Source organism: Theobroma cacao, chromosome 5 (assembly GCF_053813885.1).
Source record: "Theobroma cacao isolate CCN51 chromosome 5, ASM5381388v1, whole genome shotgun sequence".
Taxonomy (NCBI): Eukaryota; Viridiplantae; Streptophyta; class Magnoliopsida; order Malvales; family Malvaceae; genus Theobroma; species Theobroma cacao.
The window spans coordinates 45591659-45607696 of record NC_142643.1 but is presented as its reverse complement, the minus strand read 5'-3'; the positions used below and the strand labels follow the sequence as shown (position 1 = coordinate 45607696).

General features: G+C 35.7%; 3 protein-coding genes across 4 annotated transcripts; 1 reads left to right on the top strand and 2 right to left on the bottom strand.

Annotated features, from left to right (window-relative positions):
• The first annotated feature begins 71 nt into the window (after window positions 1-71).
• On the top strand, window positions 72-9247 carry XRN4 (exoribonuclease 4). Of its 2 annotated transcripts, XM_018121870.2 has the most exons (22): window positions 72-467; window positions 1042-1144; window positions 1232-1308; window positions 1387-1578; window positions 1735-1854; window positions 1964-2026; window positions 2118-2264; window positions 2370-2534; window positions 2618-2695; window positions 3491-3577; window positions 4326-4406; window positions 4958-5053; window positions 5157-5227; window positions 5870-5998; window positions 6117-6193; window positions 6281-6321; window positions 6406-6480; window positions 6623-6774; window positions 6858-6962; window positions 7049-7124; window positions 7310-7392; window positions 7700-9247. In XM_018121870.2, the coding sequence occupies exons 1-22, from the start codon at window positions 261-263 to the stop codon at window positions 8415-8417; spliced, it is 2943 nt and encodes a 980-aa protein (XP_017977359.2). In that variant the 5' UTR covers window positions 72-260; the 3' UTR covers window positions 8418-9247. The 2 variants fall into 2 exon arrangements, with proteins under 2 accessions (XP_017977359.2, XP_007030646.3); XM_007030584.3 differs by lacking the exon at window positions 1042-1144 and having other exon boundaries at window positions 326-467.
• A 945-nt stretch (window positions 9248-10192) lies between these two features.
• On the bottom strand, window positions 10193-11103 carry LOC18600251 (Rubredoxin-like superfamily protein). The gene has a single exon (XM_007030582.3). It carries the CDS (start codon window positions 10934-10936, stop codon window positions 10319-10321), a length of 618 nt encoding a protein of 205 aa, XP_007030644.3. The 5' UTR covers window positions 10937-11103; the 3' UTR covers window positions 10193-10318.
• A 2748-nt stretch (window positions 11104-13851) lies between these two features.
• On the bottom strand, window positions 13852-15652 carry LOC18600250 (putative transcription factor At3g04930). The gene has a single exon (XM_018121471.2). The coding sequence runs from the start codon at window positions 15558-15560 to the stop codon at window positions 14265-14267; it is 1296 nt and encodes a 431-aa protein (XP_017976960.2). The 5' UTR covers window positions 15561-15652; the 3' UTR covers window positions 13852-14264.
• Between the last annotated feature and the right edge of the window lie 386 nt (window positions 15653-16038).

The following is a 16038-nucleotide window of genomic DNA, read 5'->3' as shown; positions in this document are numbered from 1 at the left end:
GCCTTTCTTCCCACCACACTCGAAGGATACTTCCGTCATTTCACGACACTCTTATAGAATGAACCACAGTACCGTACAATTTCACCGCCCATCACACAGATCTCGACCTCTCCATTATATTCTTTTTTTTCTCTCCCTCTCTGGGAAAAAGCAATCCAAACCAAAACCTCTCTCTCTCCCTCTACCGCTCGACTAAGTCTACATCGTCACCGAACTGAACTGGACCTGACCGGAGCAACCGCAATCTTGAGCGCGACGTCATGGGAGTCCCGGCGTTTTACAGGTGGCTAGCGGATCGGTACCCGCAATCGATCGCCGACGTAATCGAGGAAGAACCGAGAGAAGACGGACTTGGAAATCAAATACCAGTTGACGTCTCTAAACCTAATCCTAACGGCCTCGAATTCGATAATCTTTATCTCGACATAAACGGGATTATTCACCCTTGTTTTCACCCCGACGGCAAGGTAAATTCGTACAAAGCCACTCAAAAATACCTTTCGATTTTCTTGTTCTCTGGATTTTTTTTTAATTTTTATTTTTCACTTTAATGACAGAAAAATTATTTTAGCTGTGGCTTTGAAATTTGAAATTCTTAGTATTAAAATTCGAGGAGGAGACGTGCTTTTGAGTTGAATTTTGAGATTGCTGTTTCGTAGTGAAGTTCGGAAAATTTTGAGCTATGAACAGTTTGCAAATGTGCTTTTAGTTATGTTTAGTAAATGTATTTAGGTCAAATTATGTTGTTTTCGAAGGGAATTTTGATGCTAGGATTAGATTTTGCGAAGTGTAAGGTTTTAGGTATGGTCATTATGCAATCTGTATCGAAATGCTTTTTCTTGAAAACAATTTTTCAGGTAGTCAAGTGGTAGGTTGCTTACTGTTTTTAGTATGATATAGGTAGTCGCCTGGCAAAATGCATTTATGTTGAATGTGATGTTGCATGTCATGAAGTGGTATATTGCTTTTCAATTTTAGCATGACCATGATCTTTCACTGGATATTTTTCCCTATTGATGGTTTATTCAATTGTGCATACAGCCTGCACCTGCAACTTATGATGATGTATTTAAATCAATCTTTGACTATATTGACCATCTCTTCTCATTGGTTCGTCCTAGAAAGCTTCTGTATATGGCCATTGGTAGGAATTGTTCCATGTTCAGTCAATTTTCTTTCTTATTTTAGTGTTTTCTTCAATTCAATATTGTCTGTTTAAAAATTTTTGTAGATGGTGTAGCACCTAGAGCTAAAATGAATCAGCAACGTACTCGACGTTTTAGAGCTGCAAAGGATGCTGCTGAGGCTGTAAGTCTTTGAATCATTTAGTGGATCCAAATTATCAGATTCAGTGGAACTATATTTTGGTTGTTTATGTTGTGTTAGGCAGCTGAAGAGGAGCGATTGAAGAAAGAGTTCGAGGAAGAGGGGAAAGCTTTGCTCCCTAAGGAAAAACCTGAAACATGTGACTCAAATGTTATTACTCCTGGCACTCCATTTATGGCTGTGTTATCTGTAGCACTTCAGTATTATTTACAATCGAGGTTGAATCACAATCCTGGCTGGCGGAATACAAAGGTGTGAAGGACATTATTTGTTTCTTGCTTCAAAGATTGGATGATTCCTTGCAAAGCGGAGTAATCCTTTCTGTATAATTTCCCCATATACTTTTGGCTTTCAGGATACTTTGTCTCTAAATTTATTTATGGTGCTGCATTGGGTGATTATTTGAAGGTTATTCTTTCTGATGCGAATGCTCCTGGTGAGGGAGAACACAAGATCATGTCATACATTCGGTTACAACGTAACCTTCCCGGCTTCAATCCAAACACACAACACTGCCTGTATGGTCTGGTGAGAGTGCAGCCAACACTAGCCCCCCACTATTCCTGATTATTTTATGGCTTTTCCCTAAATATTTCAATTGTGGTGCTAAATTAGGCATTTGGTTTGTCATAATCAGGATGCAGATTTGATCATGTTGTCCTTAGCTACACATGAGGTTCACTTTTCAATTTTAAGAGAGGTCAGTGCTCTCCTTTGCTTAATGTCATTCTCAATTCCAAATAATTTATTGCTAATGATTGGTTGTTGGTTCATTTATATTTACCGTGCAGGTGATCACTCTTCCTGGACAACAGGAAAAATGTTTTCTCTGTGGTCAAGTTGGTCATCTGGCAGCGGAGTGTCATGGTAAGCCAGATAATGGAACCGAAGATCGGAATGCTGTCGATGATACACCAATTCACAAGAAGAAATATCAGGTTTAAAACTTAACTCTCTCCAATTTCAGCGATACAAGTACATTTCCCCATGCCCCTGTTTTTTGTTTGGCTTATACTATACTGATTTGATGAATGCATGGACAGTTTCTGAACATATGGGTGTTGCGAGAATATTTGCAATATGATTTGGAGATCCCCAACCCTCCATTTGAGATCAACTTTGAACGAATAGTGGATGATTTTGTTTTCTTATGTTTTTTTGTTGGCAATGACTTCCTTCCACATATGCCAACATTAGAAATCAGGGAGGTATGTAATTTCCATAGTTCCACGACCTGATTTTTTTATTATTCTATCTCATTGTGCTTAGTATGAACTTTTTGCTCTTTCAGGGTGCTATAAATCTTCTGATGCAAGTTTATAAAAGGGAATTTTCTGCTATGGGTGGTTATCTTACTGATGCGGGTGAGGTAATTTGTCCTTTTTCTATGTATCTATTAAGTCTTTTTTAGAAAGTTCACTATAAACTAAAATTAATATAAATGCGTCCATGGAATATCAAGTTATCAACTGGACTTTTTATTTCCTTATTGTAAAGATAAATTGGAGTGGAGGACCTACTATTCTTTGACATGAAGCATTTGTGGATTAAAGGAGAATAATGATTTCTATTTTTTCTTGTTTAACATCAAACCTGTTTTTTATCTCATCAAGTGGTGGGAATGAATTTCATCTCCGGTCCAAGTCAAATAGATCTTTCTTATAGACCTTTTACTTTCTCATCAAGAGGTGGGGTGGTGGGTAGGTTGGTGTGCATGGATACACGGTATGAACTAGAGAAGTGGAATGCAGTGCTTTGTGAGTATACATTCATAAATAAGTACTCTGTCCCTTAAGCATTGACCATTTCAAGATTCGCAAATCTTGAGAAACTGTACTTTCTCTCTTTCTTTCCAAAATTAATCCCATAACTAATTAATAGCGATATACTTTTACCACAAGAGATTGTTTACTGAAGGGTAATAGAGCTAAGATAAACAATGAAGATTGGCTTCCTAAATAATGAGGTGCATATATTTTGTGAGATTCAAGAAAGGAAAAGAGATATAAGGTATGTTAAGAGTGGTTCTTCTATGTAAATAACTTGCTCATTTATCTTGATAGATTGTCTTCTTGGTATTTTAATTTCTTTCTTGACATTTGAATTTAGAACTGTTGTTTCTAACGGCTGCTAATATATATATATATACTTTTTGCAAGTACAGGTTTTGTTAGATAGAGTGGAGTGTTTTATCCAATCTGTTGCTGTCCATGAAGATCAAATCTTTCAGAAGCGGACTCGTATACAGCAGGTGAGTTGCATCTTCCATGCTTTGATACATTATTTCATTTCTTATCCTGTTGGAAACCAGGTCATGAAATTTGGATGGTTCTATTAAATTCTGATTGGTGTATTAATTTTTTATCATCGATGCGATGCTGCATAAGTTGGTGTTTTCAGTCATGAAGCAATGTGCAACCATTTTTAGATGCTTTAAAATAACAAGTAGCTTGTTTATTTTATCATTTTCGATGAAGTGGGCTTAGCTGAAAAATAATTGCGCACTTGAAATGAGGGAAACAATCTTGGCCAAAGTATTTAATAAATCTCTGTTCCTTCCAAACAACTACAAATGTGTATGCAGAAATATGTGTAAATGTTTAAACTTGAGTGCAACCAACAAATGTAGCAACATGCCTGATATCTGGAAAGAGTATTTATGAAAAGATTCCTAGAAAAATGAGAAGGGCATCTTGTAAAGGCAAGGAGAAATATATGCTTTAAGGCTTAATTATATTTTTGTAAATACTGAAGTTCAGTAAATTTGGCTTTTTCATGAAAACTCTTTTGAGTCTGAACTTCTCAATTTTTCTTAATACTATTAGACTGCATGTGTGGGTGTGTGCAACGTGCGTGCTTGACTTTTGGGCTTTTGGCTTTCTTTCCATTGGTGATTGGTGGTTTGTTATGCATATCTTCCTTTGGTTCTTTTCTTTCTTATAAAGTTCTCATATTGTCCCTGAATTTTCTTACTTATGTTGTTAGATGACTCATTTCAGGCATTTGAGAATAATGAGCAGATGAAGCTTAAAGCAAGAGGAGAGTCCTCTGAGGAGGCACAGGCACCTGTCGTAGATAAGGTCTGTGTTATAAAACAATTTTTGGATACCAAATTACAGTCTGGGATTGAAGTAAAATGGCAGGTTTAATGTGTCTACAGGTCAAATTGCTTGGCCTGTGAAATAAATGAGAATTTAAGTCATTAGTAATGCCATGGTTTGAAGCCTATTAAACCATCTCATCTAGCTTGACCAACGCTATGAAATTCCAAACACATTTAAATTATAGCTGAAAGTTATCTGAATTATATGATAATTACTGTTCTGTTGATAAACTCAGAAATCTTTTGTTTATAAGAAGTTCTCCTCTTCTGTTATGTTATTAATTTTATTGTATTTAATTTTAATTAAATTTTGTTGGACATTATCTGTGAACTTTTTAAGATATCCATTTGACCTGAGAGCTTAACCTGTCCCATTGTCAGTCTTATAACCCATAAAATAAAGAAGTGAAGGGGAAACTTAGTGTAAGTAGAATCTCATGCAAATTTTTGAGCAATTTGGAGAAGTACGGTGATTTTTGGTGATGAACTTCTTGTACCATAATACGTCTATTCTTGTTTTTTTCCCAGATTAAATTAGGGGAACCGGGATATAAAGAAAGGTATTACGCTGAGAAATTTAATGTATCAAATCCAGTGGAGATTGAAGAAGTTAAAAGAGATGTTGTAAGTTTAAAAATTCTATTACATTGTAAGTTTTTTGCTACAATACCTTGTGTACCTGATATCTTGTTAGAAGATATCCAACAGTTGTCTCTTCTCCTTGCAGGTTTTGAAGTATGTTGAAGGTTTATGTTGGGTGTGCCGCTATTACTACCAAGGTGTTTGCTCTTGGCAATGGTTAGTTTGATGTGGACTGAGGCAGAAAATATTATGTTTCCTTAGCTGCTATTTTTCATTTCATAAACTAAATGGATTAAGATTACATACCAAGTAAAACATGCCTATATGCTTTTGGCAATTGATTGCATGTTCTTTTGCCTGCTTATGCTTTTGTAAGCTATGCTTGCCCTTTTATCTTGTTTTTTTGAAAACATACTAGCTCAGGTTGCCAACATGTGTATGCATGCATTACTAGTGAGTTTTTTGGGGCTAGTCGAGGAATATTAGAAAGAGACAGAGGTATCTACTCAAAAGTTTACTTCATGCCGTGCACTATCGTCTTTGCAAATTTTTGAGAAGAAGTAAATAGCAGAGTTAGGTTAAGACTTTAAACTTGGAGGTCTTAGGTTTGAACCATGAGAAAGGGGAGTAGGGTTATGGGATGTGATACTCCTGTTCTGTAGCCCAACGTTCAGTGGGCTTCCACGTTACCTATGTAGATATATTCATGTCTATCTACGTATGTCCATAATATGTAGGTTTGACTTAAGACTTTCTGGTATGACATACCAAATTGTATGAAATATGCACATGTCTTTGACTATGGTTTTTACCATTTTTTTCAGTTAGTTTAAAGTTGCATCACCACTTTTGTTTCAGGTTTTATCCATATCATTATGCTCCATTTGCTTCAGATCTTAAGGATCTATCTGATTTGGAAATAACATTTTTCATCGGAGAGCCATTTAAACCCTTTGACCAGCTCATGGGAACACTGCCAGCTGCCAGGTTTTTTCTTTTCTTTTGTATATGTATTTAGCCTTTAACATTTTATGTTAAATATTTTCTCTTTCTGGTTATATTTACAGTTGCCTATGCTAATGTCAATTTATCTGTCATGTTATAGTTCTGGTGCTTTGCCGGACAGATATGGGAAACTGATGACTGATCCATCATCACCCATCTATAAGTTCTATCCCTCTGGTAAAATTTTTTAACTCTTGGTGGTCTTTTTATCTTGTGAAAATTCCTTCCCTTTTCCAAGATTACTGAGATTACTCTGTGTGACAGATTTTGAGATTGACATGCATGGTAAACGCTTCGCGTGGCAGGTAAATTCTTATCTACCCAGTTAACTTATTATTTATTTTTCTTATCTGTTTCAACAACACTTACCTCTATTTTTATTTTACCAGGGTGTTGTCAAATTGCCATTCATCGATGAGAAGAAGTTGCTTGCTGCAACAAGGAAACTTGAAGATACTTTAACGGTTTGAATTGTTGTGTTAGACTAGCATGCGTAATTCTTAAATGATGCATGCTAAATATCCTGCAGTCATTTTCATGCACTAGCTATTTATTAAAATGCTTTTAGTTGATCCATTTTGCTAATTCTTAAGATAATATTTGCAGGTAGAAGAGCAGTTTCGGAACAGCGTGATGCTTGATCTGCTATATGTTCATCGTCTTCATCCTTTGGCTTCACTAGTTTTTTCATACTATCAAATTTACTGTCAATTACGCCCACATGAAAGATTCGTATGGCCAATTGACACAAATACTAGGTTGGTTAATCAGTGTTCACATTTCAAGCAAGTTGACTTAACACCTGTGATTTTGCCATCCTCATCTGTTGATTCATTTGCAGTGGTGGAATGAATGGATTTCTTTGGTTATCTGAAAGGAACGGTTGGCAAGGTGTAGTCCCTTCTCCTGTTAAGGGATTGCCATATATAGAATCAAACCAAGTTTTGTAAGTCTTCTATAGTTCAATTGATATATTGGTCTTGAGAATTGTATGGATCCTTGTAATTTATTTTGTGCATTTTTACTTTGCAGGAATGTTACATATCTTAACCCTTCATGTCATAAACACATTCCAGAACTTCCAGAGGGTGTTATGATACCCAAAAAGGTATTTGATTCCTTACATAGCATTGGTTTTAATTTACCAGGTGCAAGTAGAGAACTCAAGGATGTATGAGATTCGTCTGAAACTATTTGCAATATTGCTCTCTTCCATTTTAAGAAACATTATGGAAGCATTGTTGGGTCCATCAACAGAGTTTATGTTTAGACATATGCATGTTGCTCTTGCAGGTTCTAACACCTCTTGACATTAAACCTTTGCCTGTCTTGTGGCATGAAGACAATGGTGGGCGGCGCCAGCAAGGCAGAGATAGGTGAGAATGCTTTATCTTAATTTCATGGAATATACATGATCTTGGAGCTCTGTTTATGATTTTTTATCATCCCTACTTGGAAGCTAGGGTAGGATTCAAGTCAACTTGGAATTTAGTCATGGCCTGATCATGTGAAATGTAGTGGTAATATCTGTTCCCTTGCAAAAAGAAATGGGTAATGGAAAACTAGTAAATCTTGCCATCAGTTTAGTGTCTTTGCTGGGATTCAGAGTGTCCTAAGAATTATTCAAGGGCCTTCAAATTGCGGATGGTTATTAAAAAATTTATTGCTGAATTTGTTTGACAGGCCAAGAGTACCGGGAGCAATAGTTGGCCCTCAGCTAGGAGAGGCAGCTCACCGTCTTGTCAAGAACACTCTTAATATCAAATCGAATGGCTCATCCTCTGGGTGGGGGGAGCAACCACCAATTTTTAATATCTCAAACAACTACTCAAGCATTAGACCAAGACCTGCTGGACCATCAGGTTATGAAAGGGGCTTTTTTGATGACCCCAATCATTATTATAGCAGTCGGCCACGACCAGCTGGACCGCCAGGTTATGAGAGGGGTTATGGTGATAACCTGAATTATTATGGACAATACAATAATCCACAAGGCATAATGGGTAACCCAAGACATCCCTCATCAAATGGCATGCAAAGTATCAGAAACAACTTCAGGGCACAGGACAGATTACAGAATCAGGAACGTCATCATGATTTAGGGACTGCGATGTCTGCTTTGACATTGGATGGAAGTGCCAAAGGTAGAGCACATGTGGAGATGTCTTCACAGATGCCAAATTCTGGATACCCACAAAATTTAGGCCACCGGTCCGAGCAGAATAGCGGTGCTCTTCCCAAACCACCTACCAAGTGGATCAATAAACCAGTGAATGTAAATACTGGAACTTACTTAAAACAAGAAAATGCATCAAGTGTAGCTTACGAGAAGCAGATGAAGAAGGTTTATCAGATTAAGACTCGTCCACAGGAAATGACTGGCCCCGAAAACCAGCAGTGATCACGATTCCAGATGGACTTGCCCGTTTTTTGACACAGGCATGTCCATATAACAATAGCAAGTCTTTTATTGGGTAATATTTATCAGCAGTTCGCTTAACTTTGATACACCGTGACATATTGCCACCTGATATGTCATCCTGAGAAATTAACCACTAAATGAACTTGTTGTCATGTGAGCACCATGTTACCATATGGCCGAGGCAGTGGTTTGGGTAATTAGAATTTGACAGATTAATCAGAGTCCGTAGTTGTGTCAAAATTCAAGAATCTTCATTTAATTTGATTATTCATAGGTTTCTAGGAACACATCTTAGCTGTTCGTGATTAAGCAGCCTGTAGTTGTGTCAAAGTTCAAGAATCTCCGATTAATTTGATTATTCATAGGTTTCTAGGAACACGTCTTAGTTGTTTGGGATTCTACGCAAGACTAGGACACTGACTGTTGTGTTGACATAGGAACCGGAGTTAGATTGTCATTTGAAGTGAACTGCTTAAGCTTTTTCTTTAATGTGTACAAGTTGTATGATAGGGCATCATGATTGTAGGTTGTTGATCTAGGGTGATAAGAATCTCAACTGTTGACATTATTTTCAGTATACACAGTTGCACATTGTGTTGAATACCTGAGCAGAGAAAATGTAATTGCTATAATATTCTTCGTTCTAAGTTTATGTTTTGCCTACTTTCTATTGCAACACTTGGATAGATAGGCTCAAAGTTTAAAGATTTTTAGACTTTGTATGGAACTCCTAGTTGAGCTTATTCAGGAAGAAGTGATTGTATATTTGTATTGTATTGAAATTATGTAAATTGTCTTCCCGAACTTTTCATTTTGGCCTTGAATAGCTGTTATTTGTTACCTTTCTCTTGGTAGGATATTATCTTTTGAAAGTCTTTGTGAAGTATTTACCCAGAGTGTCGTGTATCTCAATTAACTCTAATTAAATAATTTGTATAATTATCTTTTTAACTATAAGATGATAGAGCTATAAATTTTACATTGAAGAGAAAGCTCTTGAAGTGGAGCCAATGGTGGATGTCAATCTTAGAGAGGAGTCATAAATCTTATATCGGTTGTGTATTAAAGTGATATTAGGCATTTAAGATGTTATAGTATCTGTAACCTGTAAGATATTTTTTGTGAGATAAAAACGTGAGATCAATTAGTTAAAGTCGATAATACTTAATCATGGCAACGTCTCGTTATGTCAATTTGAGTTTGAAGAGGTCATAGAGGCGAGATGAATAACAATTTCAACGTGCGCGTTCAAGAAACGCATCGTTACATGTTTATCAAGCGTATGTCACGGTGGCACCCAGAGGTACTATGAAGTAGTCTTTAGTTGTGGCAAGGTTGTACAGATTACAATGCTGTGATGGTTTTAGGTTTTCACAGATTGTACAGATTACAATGCCTTTGCTAGTTGTTTCAATCCATGCCTTGGTTTAACAAGTATCTCTAAGGGCAGGCCAGACTGCCAGAGGGTGATCAATCTTTTTACTTTTTGTTTCAAAATTAATGTAGGTGACGAAAGAATTTCAAAGTATCAAAATGAAGCAGCTTCCCATTTTTGTTTTCTATTATAACTTTTGCTACTAGACCTCCAAGCAATTGATCTGAAACCTAACCTATATGGTAACAGATTCAGCTATGCTTGTTACAGATGCTGATACTAGAGACCAAATTTCAGGATTTCACCAAGACATCCACAAAGCCTGAATCAGAAAAGGAGATACCTATGAAGGCAGGAACAAAAGGATGAAAGAAAATGATTTTGGGTTAATGGATGAAATCTTTTTTCTATTTGCAAAAATACCACGCAAAATATTTTGCTTTTAATTATGCTACAAAGAGTGCAAACAAGGGAAAAAAAAATTACAGGAACTCCTTTTTGGTGCCTATTGCAAAAAGTAACCACTCAAGAAGAGCAAGAAAAAGAAGAACAAGGATCCATATATTAATAAAGCTTTTTGTCCTGAAGTAAGAGCATTCCCTCCCAATCCGAACTGCTGGTTCTGTGCAAAACCTGCAATCTCCACACTCTTACTCTCGAAGAAACTCTGTGCAGCCCCGCAAGTAGGGCATCTCCAATCTTCAGGCAACTTGTCAAACTGAAGCCCTGGTGCTATTGGGTACGAAGGGTCACCCACTGCTTCATCATACTTGAACCCACACGACCTGCACTCGTAAATCCCCGTGTTCAACACTGCGAACTTCTCTTCTAACCTGCGTTTGTCAAACTTCTTTTCTTTAGCACCAGATTCTTGGGATGGTGGTGGTGGTGGGGGTTGGTTCTCTTGTTGGTCTGAAGCTGGTGGCGTGTCTTGGCTGTCTTCTTTGGAAACATCAACGGAGTGGATGGTGAAATGCAGTTGCTTTCCGCGGGGTTTTTTGGTGGTGAGTGAAATTGTGGGGAGCAGCTTAGGGCAGAGGAAGAGATGAGGTTTTTGTGGTTTTGGAGAAGCTTGGGTTAAGTGGTGGAAAGAGAAGGTGAGTCTTGTTGTTGCAGAAGCCATTTCAATGGAGTTTTCTTTTCTTTTTTCTGTTTTGGGTTTTGTTTAGTTAGTTAATTGATGATTTTTTGGGTACTGGGTGGAGGAGAAATGAAAGGGATCCATGGAAGGGCATATGCTGTTCCTTTGAGAAGGAGTTGGATAAGGTGGGGAAATGTTCTTTTCAAATAAATAGGTGGGGAAATGTTGACCAGTAGTATTACATTCTTCTCATGGGCTGGTTTTTGGTTTGACTTAGGTCCAAGTGAAGCCCATTTCACTTTTATTTACTATTTATAAATTCTCAATCTTAACAATCAAAATGTGCTACTTAAAGCCCTCCTAGTGAAAAAAATGTAATTTGAGATTTTTTTTAAGTACTTAATAGGCATTACATTTGAAAAGATTATTAAATTATTTAAAAATTTTAAATAAATTTTATTTTTTATTATATTTAATTAAATTCTCATATATTTTATTTTAAATTAAATAATTCTTATTTTTCTATTAATCAAAATATTACTTATTATTTTATATTCATGTAATGCTAATGTCTTGTTGACATAAGAAGTGAAAACACTAATGATCATATCATTATATCACATCAATGTATCATATCATCATTTATATAATATTATCATATCACATTAATATTACGTTAGATAAAATGACAAATGATATTTTAATTAATAACAATTAATCAATCAAATATTAATTATAAAAATTTTATCAAATGTAATAAAAAATAAAATTTAATACAATTACACTATTAATTAATGATTAACTACCATTTCCGTCTTTGCTCAAATGAGTAAACCTTTTAATGATTAAACGTCTCACAAGTTTGGTAATCTTTAATTATATTAGTTTGAGCAACCCAAAATGAGTGTCATTCCAAGCTAGGGATGTCAACGGGTAGAATACTCGTTAATTTTAAAACACCCGAATCTAAATCCGATTAATAAATGACCTACTCAAATCTTATAATTATCCGAATGTTTTTTAAATTTACTATCCTAACTCGACCCCTAATACATATCTACTATCCGATAATTATTCGAATCTATTTAAAAACCTGGTTATGTAAAAAAATTATTAAAATGTTCTCCATAATTACCCAATTACTTGAATCAAAATCTGTATTCATATCCATATATAACAATATTTTTATTCATATTACATATAATTCACTAATAATTAAATTTATAAAAGTATATAAACAATAAAATTTACATTTAAATAATAAAAAATAAATATTTCAAATATTAACTTAAATAACTAAAAACAAATATCCAAACAACAATTTAAACAACATTACAAATTTAATTCATTATATAGATTTGCCCTTAATTAGATAAAATAAAATAAAAAATAAATAAATTCTAAAACTATTCTAATCTTACAACTTCTTTTTAAATTTATATTTTATAATTTTATATAAACAAAAAATATATTATAAATAATAATTTTATAAATTATAATTTTTTAACATTAATATAAAATAAAAAATAAATATATTTATATTTAAAATATAAATATTAAAACAATATATATAATAATAATAATATTTTTATAAATTAACATAATATATAAAATATATATTATAAATATTATAAATTAATTAATAATCATAATTTTATGAATTAATTTAATTAATAATATAAATTTATCTTTAATTATATGAAATAAAAAAAAATATAATCGAGTTCAAATTTAGATACGAGTATCCAATACCCAAAGGTGATATTCAAACCCGAGATAAATAGTAAAATTACTATCTATATCCTACTTGAATCTGATTATAAGATATTTTAATTTTATATAACCGAGTTGAGTACCCACAAGCACCCTATAAGGCTATAATAGATACCCATCGCCATCCTTATTCCAGGCGTAGCTTGTTCCCTAAGTTTGTAAACCCGCTGACCATTTTTTTTTCTCTGCTTTCCTTTCATCTTTTCCAGTTTTTACTAGGGAGAAGTGCAATAAAACACAAATCTCCTTTCTTTTATTCCCCTGTCCACCTTTTCCTTCCCTCAAGGCTCCATCCATTAACAAACAATCCCAAAAGATAAAACTAGCCAAAAAGCTTCTTTTCTCTCTCTTTTTTCTTTTCTCTGTGCACCATGTTAGACTAGTATATACTTTATGCCACCACACTCAAGACATTCACAAACAGAAATAAAATGTGCCCTTGAGAAGTTTTTAACACTCATTAACATCTGTCTGAAACAAACTGTATTTCCTGAGAAGGCCATAAGTATGAGGTCTACTTCCAAATACCGATATCCCCAGAACATGAGCAGACATCGAAGCAAATTAAAAACAAATGCCGCAGAATAATCAAGCATTGGCATCTTAGAGATTCAGCTATTGGACTATCAAAATTAATGATATAGAAGCAGCTTCAGCTGAAAATTAATAGCTCTAGGAATCATATTGACGTAAATTACTATAGTTGCATGTTTTTACAGGAAACGGGTTAAAGGTCCACAATGAAATAAGTTTCCCAAGTGGTAGACAGATAGAAGGGAATTGCTAATGCAAACAATCTGTGTAAATATTAAATGCATGGCATGCTCTTCTGAGCTGTCTCAGGACCATTGCCTTTCTAAGGTAGTGAACTATAATTATCTATGTATCTCTAAATTCACAAACCACAATCACAAACGAAAAATTTGATCCTTAGATGCTATCAAGCATTTCATAGGGACAGCATTACAGTCTTTTTTTAGAACCTTACAACAAGTTTGCAAGAAATAATGGAATGTAGCAAGCATAAGCAATTATGCCAAGCAATCAGAAACCATTCTCATAGGAAGCAAATAATTCGTTTCAACGCTACCAAGAATCGACAGGCAGGAATGAAGGAAAGACAACCCCAACCCCTTTTCTCCCTCCATCCCACAAATTTCCACTCACCACAAACAAATCACAACTATTAAATGGAATTTCAATTAAAGTACAGTAACTTTTTACACAACAATGTAGTAAAATGGCAACTGTTGAATCCAGTCTGCAGATTCTACAATGTCAGAGCTTGCATTAATGATAACATGTGTCTTTTATTCTAAGCAAGTCATCCCAACCCATGTATAAAAACCATATATACACAAATGAGAACAACTAGAACAAACTGTTGATGGAAAGACTAAACAATTAGAAATCATTATTCTGATAACTGTTCAGTTCTATCAAATAAACATTAAAAAAAAAAAAAGAACACAAGAACCAGTTACTCCCCTACACTAAACCCAAAAAGGAACTCAAAAACCAGTTACTCCCCTACACTATCAGCTATCCATCAATAACCAAGAAATCTTTCATGGAAATAAGCACCCATATTCCAATATCAGCCTCCCATCGATCGAAGCTCCTCCAAAGCTGCCTTAATCTGATCCTGCACCAACTCCAACCGCTTGGAATAAACCTCCAACTCCAATATCTGCTGCTTCCGCCACCTCTCATCCATCAACTCCCCACTGCCCCCACCACCACCGAAATTCATACTTCCTCCAAAATTCAAAGGCATAGCATTCATTGCCAATCCACTGATCCCTCTTCCTCCACATCCCCCTCCTCCTCCTCCAATTACACTACCTAACAACTCCTTAAACAAGGGCGTTAAGCAACTCCTCACCGTCTCCTCTATTACCCCCGCCACGTTCCCTCCTCCTCCACCACCACCAAATCCCTCCACACTACCATTATCATTAGTACTCCTATTATTCAAATTGTTATTATTATTATTATTATAAGTAATCACAAATCCATCATTTAAAACTCTTTTCTCCTCCATTTTCCCTCCTTTACTTCTTGACCTTTTCTTCGAGGCTGCGGATTTCGGCGTAAAATTCTTTTTCTCTCCGCTTTCATCAATTAAATTAACATTATTATTATTATTTTCATCATCATCTAAAACATTATCTTCTACTTTTCCAACACAATTACTCCAGATCTTTCTAGAAATTTCAAAAGTAGCTTGATCATGAGGGCTTTTGAAGGAAAAATCTTTACCTGAACTGATCTTATTCATCACGTTTCTATATTTCTTCTTCAATCTTCGAAGCTTCTCGACTAATTGATTCTTGTTGAAATCCAGCTGGAGCTTCGATTTGATTTGATCGTAAAACAGCGCCGTATCATGATGATGATGATGAGAAGAAGAAGAATTCGAGGTTGTTTTTGAAGATGTATAATCGAGAAACCCTTGAAGAAGCTCGATCTCGTCTTCGTCAGTCCACAACCGCTGAAATAACCGTCGCGATTCATCGAATTGCGATGGCGGAGGAGGTTTTTTCTCCGTTACGGCGGATTCAATTCGTTGGCGTTTGGAATCAGGGGGTGATTCGTCATTTGGAACGGCTGCGATGGTTACAGCGGTGGCAGAGGGGACGGCTAGAGGAACGGCGGGGATTGCGGCAGATGATACGGCGGAGGCGGCGGCAGCGATCGGTTGAGGGAGTAAAGAGGGGGAATTAATGTCCTCTTCCTCTTCTAATAATTCTTCGTCTTCTTCGTCGTTTAGAACGTCGTCGTTACCATTGAGGACGTCGTCGTTTTCGTCCAGGTCGTTGTCGGAGGAAGAGGGCTCCTCGTCGTCGTCCTGAGATTCCTCCAAAACGGCATCGTACTGCTCAGAAGCCATGAGAGGGAAAAAGAAAGGGAGAGAAATGAAAGAGGATCACGAGGATTCGCTGATTAAAAAGCGTGTTGGACTTGGTGAAGGGTGGTGTGGTGGTGGGGGAGGGTTAGTTTTGGTTAGAGGTAGGCCGTGTGGGGATGTGTGAGATAGCGAGTTGTAACAGGTCAACGCGCTTACTAGGCGCGTGTTCGGTCCATGAAAAAGGAGATTTAAAACTTAGATGGAAAAATCAAATTAATATTTCTTTTTATTTCCATTTTGATTTAAATCTCAAAATTAAAATTCAAAAAATTATGCAATATGCCCTATTTATATGCTAAAGTTCGTGTTTATCCATGGCATGATCTTTCTTTCTTTTCTTTTTTTAAACCTTGAGGATGCTAGGAGGCTTCTCAATTATTAAAAAAGAAAAAATGAGCTATTTATGTGTTTAATTAAAGCCTGCTTGGAAGTTACTTACAAAAGCTTCAAATGACTTTTT

Bases quoted from the DNA above. Each gene is read 5' to 3' on its own strand.
- XRN4 (XM_018121870.2), top strand. From the start codon at position 261: ATGGGAGTCCCGGCGTTTTACAGGTGGCTAGCGGATCGGTACCCGCAA. The intron at 2,265-2,369 runs GTTTAAAACTTA...ATGCATGGACAG, and splicing joins TTCACAAGAAGAAATATCAG to TTTCTGAACATATGGGTGTT. The intron at 6,194-6,280 runs GTAAAATTTTTT...TCTGTGTGACAG, and splicing joins CTATAAGTTCTATCCCTCTG to ATTTTGAGATTGACATGCAT.
- LOC18600251 (XM_007030582.3), bottom strand. From the start codon at position 10,936: ATGGCTTCTGCAACAACAAGACTCACCTTCTCTTTCCACCACTTAACC.
- LOC18600250 (XM_018121471.2), bottom strand. From the start codon at position 15,560: ATGGCTTCTGAGCAGTACGATGCCGTTTTGGAGGAATCTCAGGACGAC.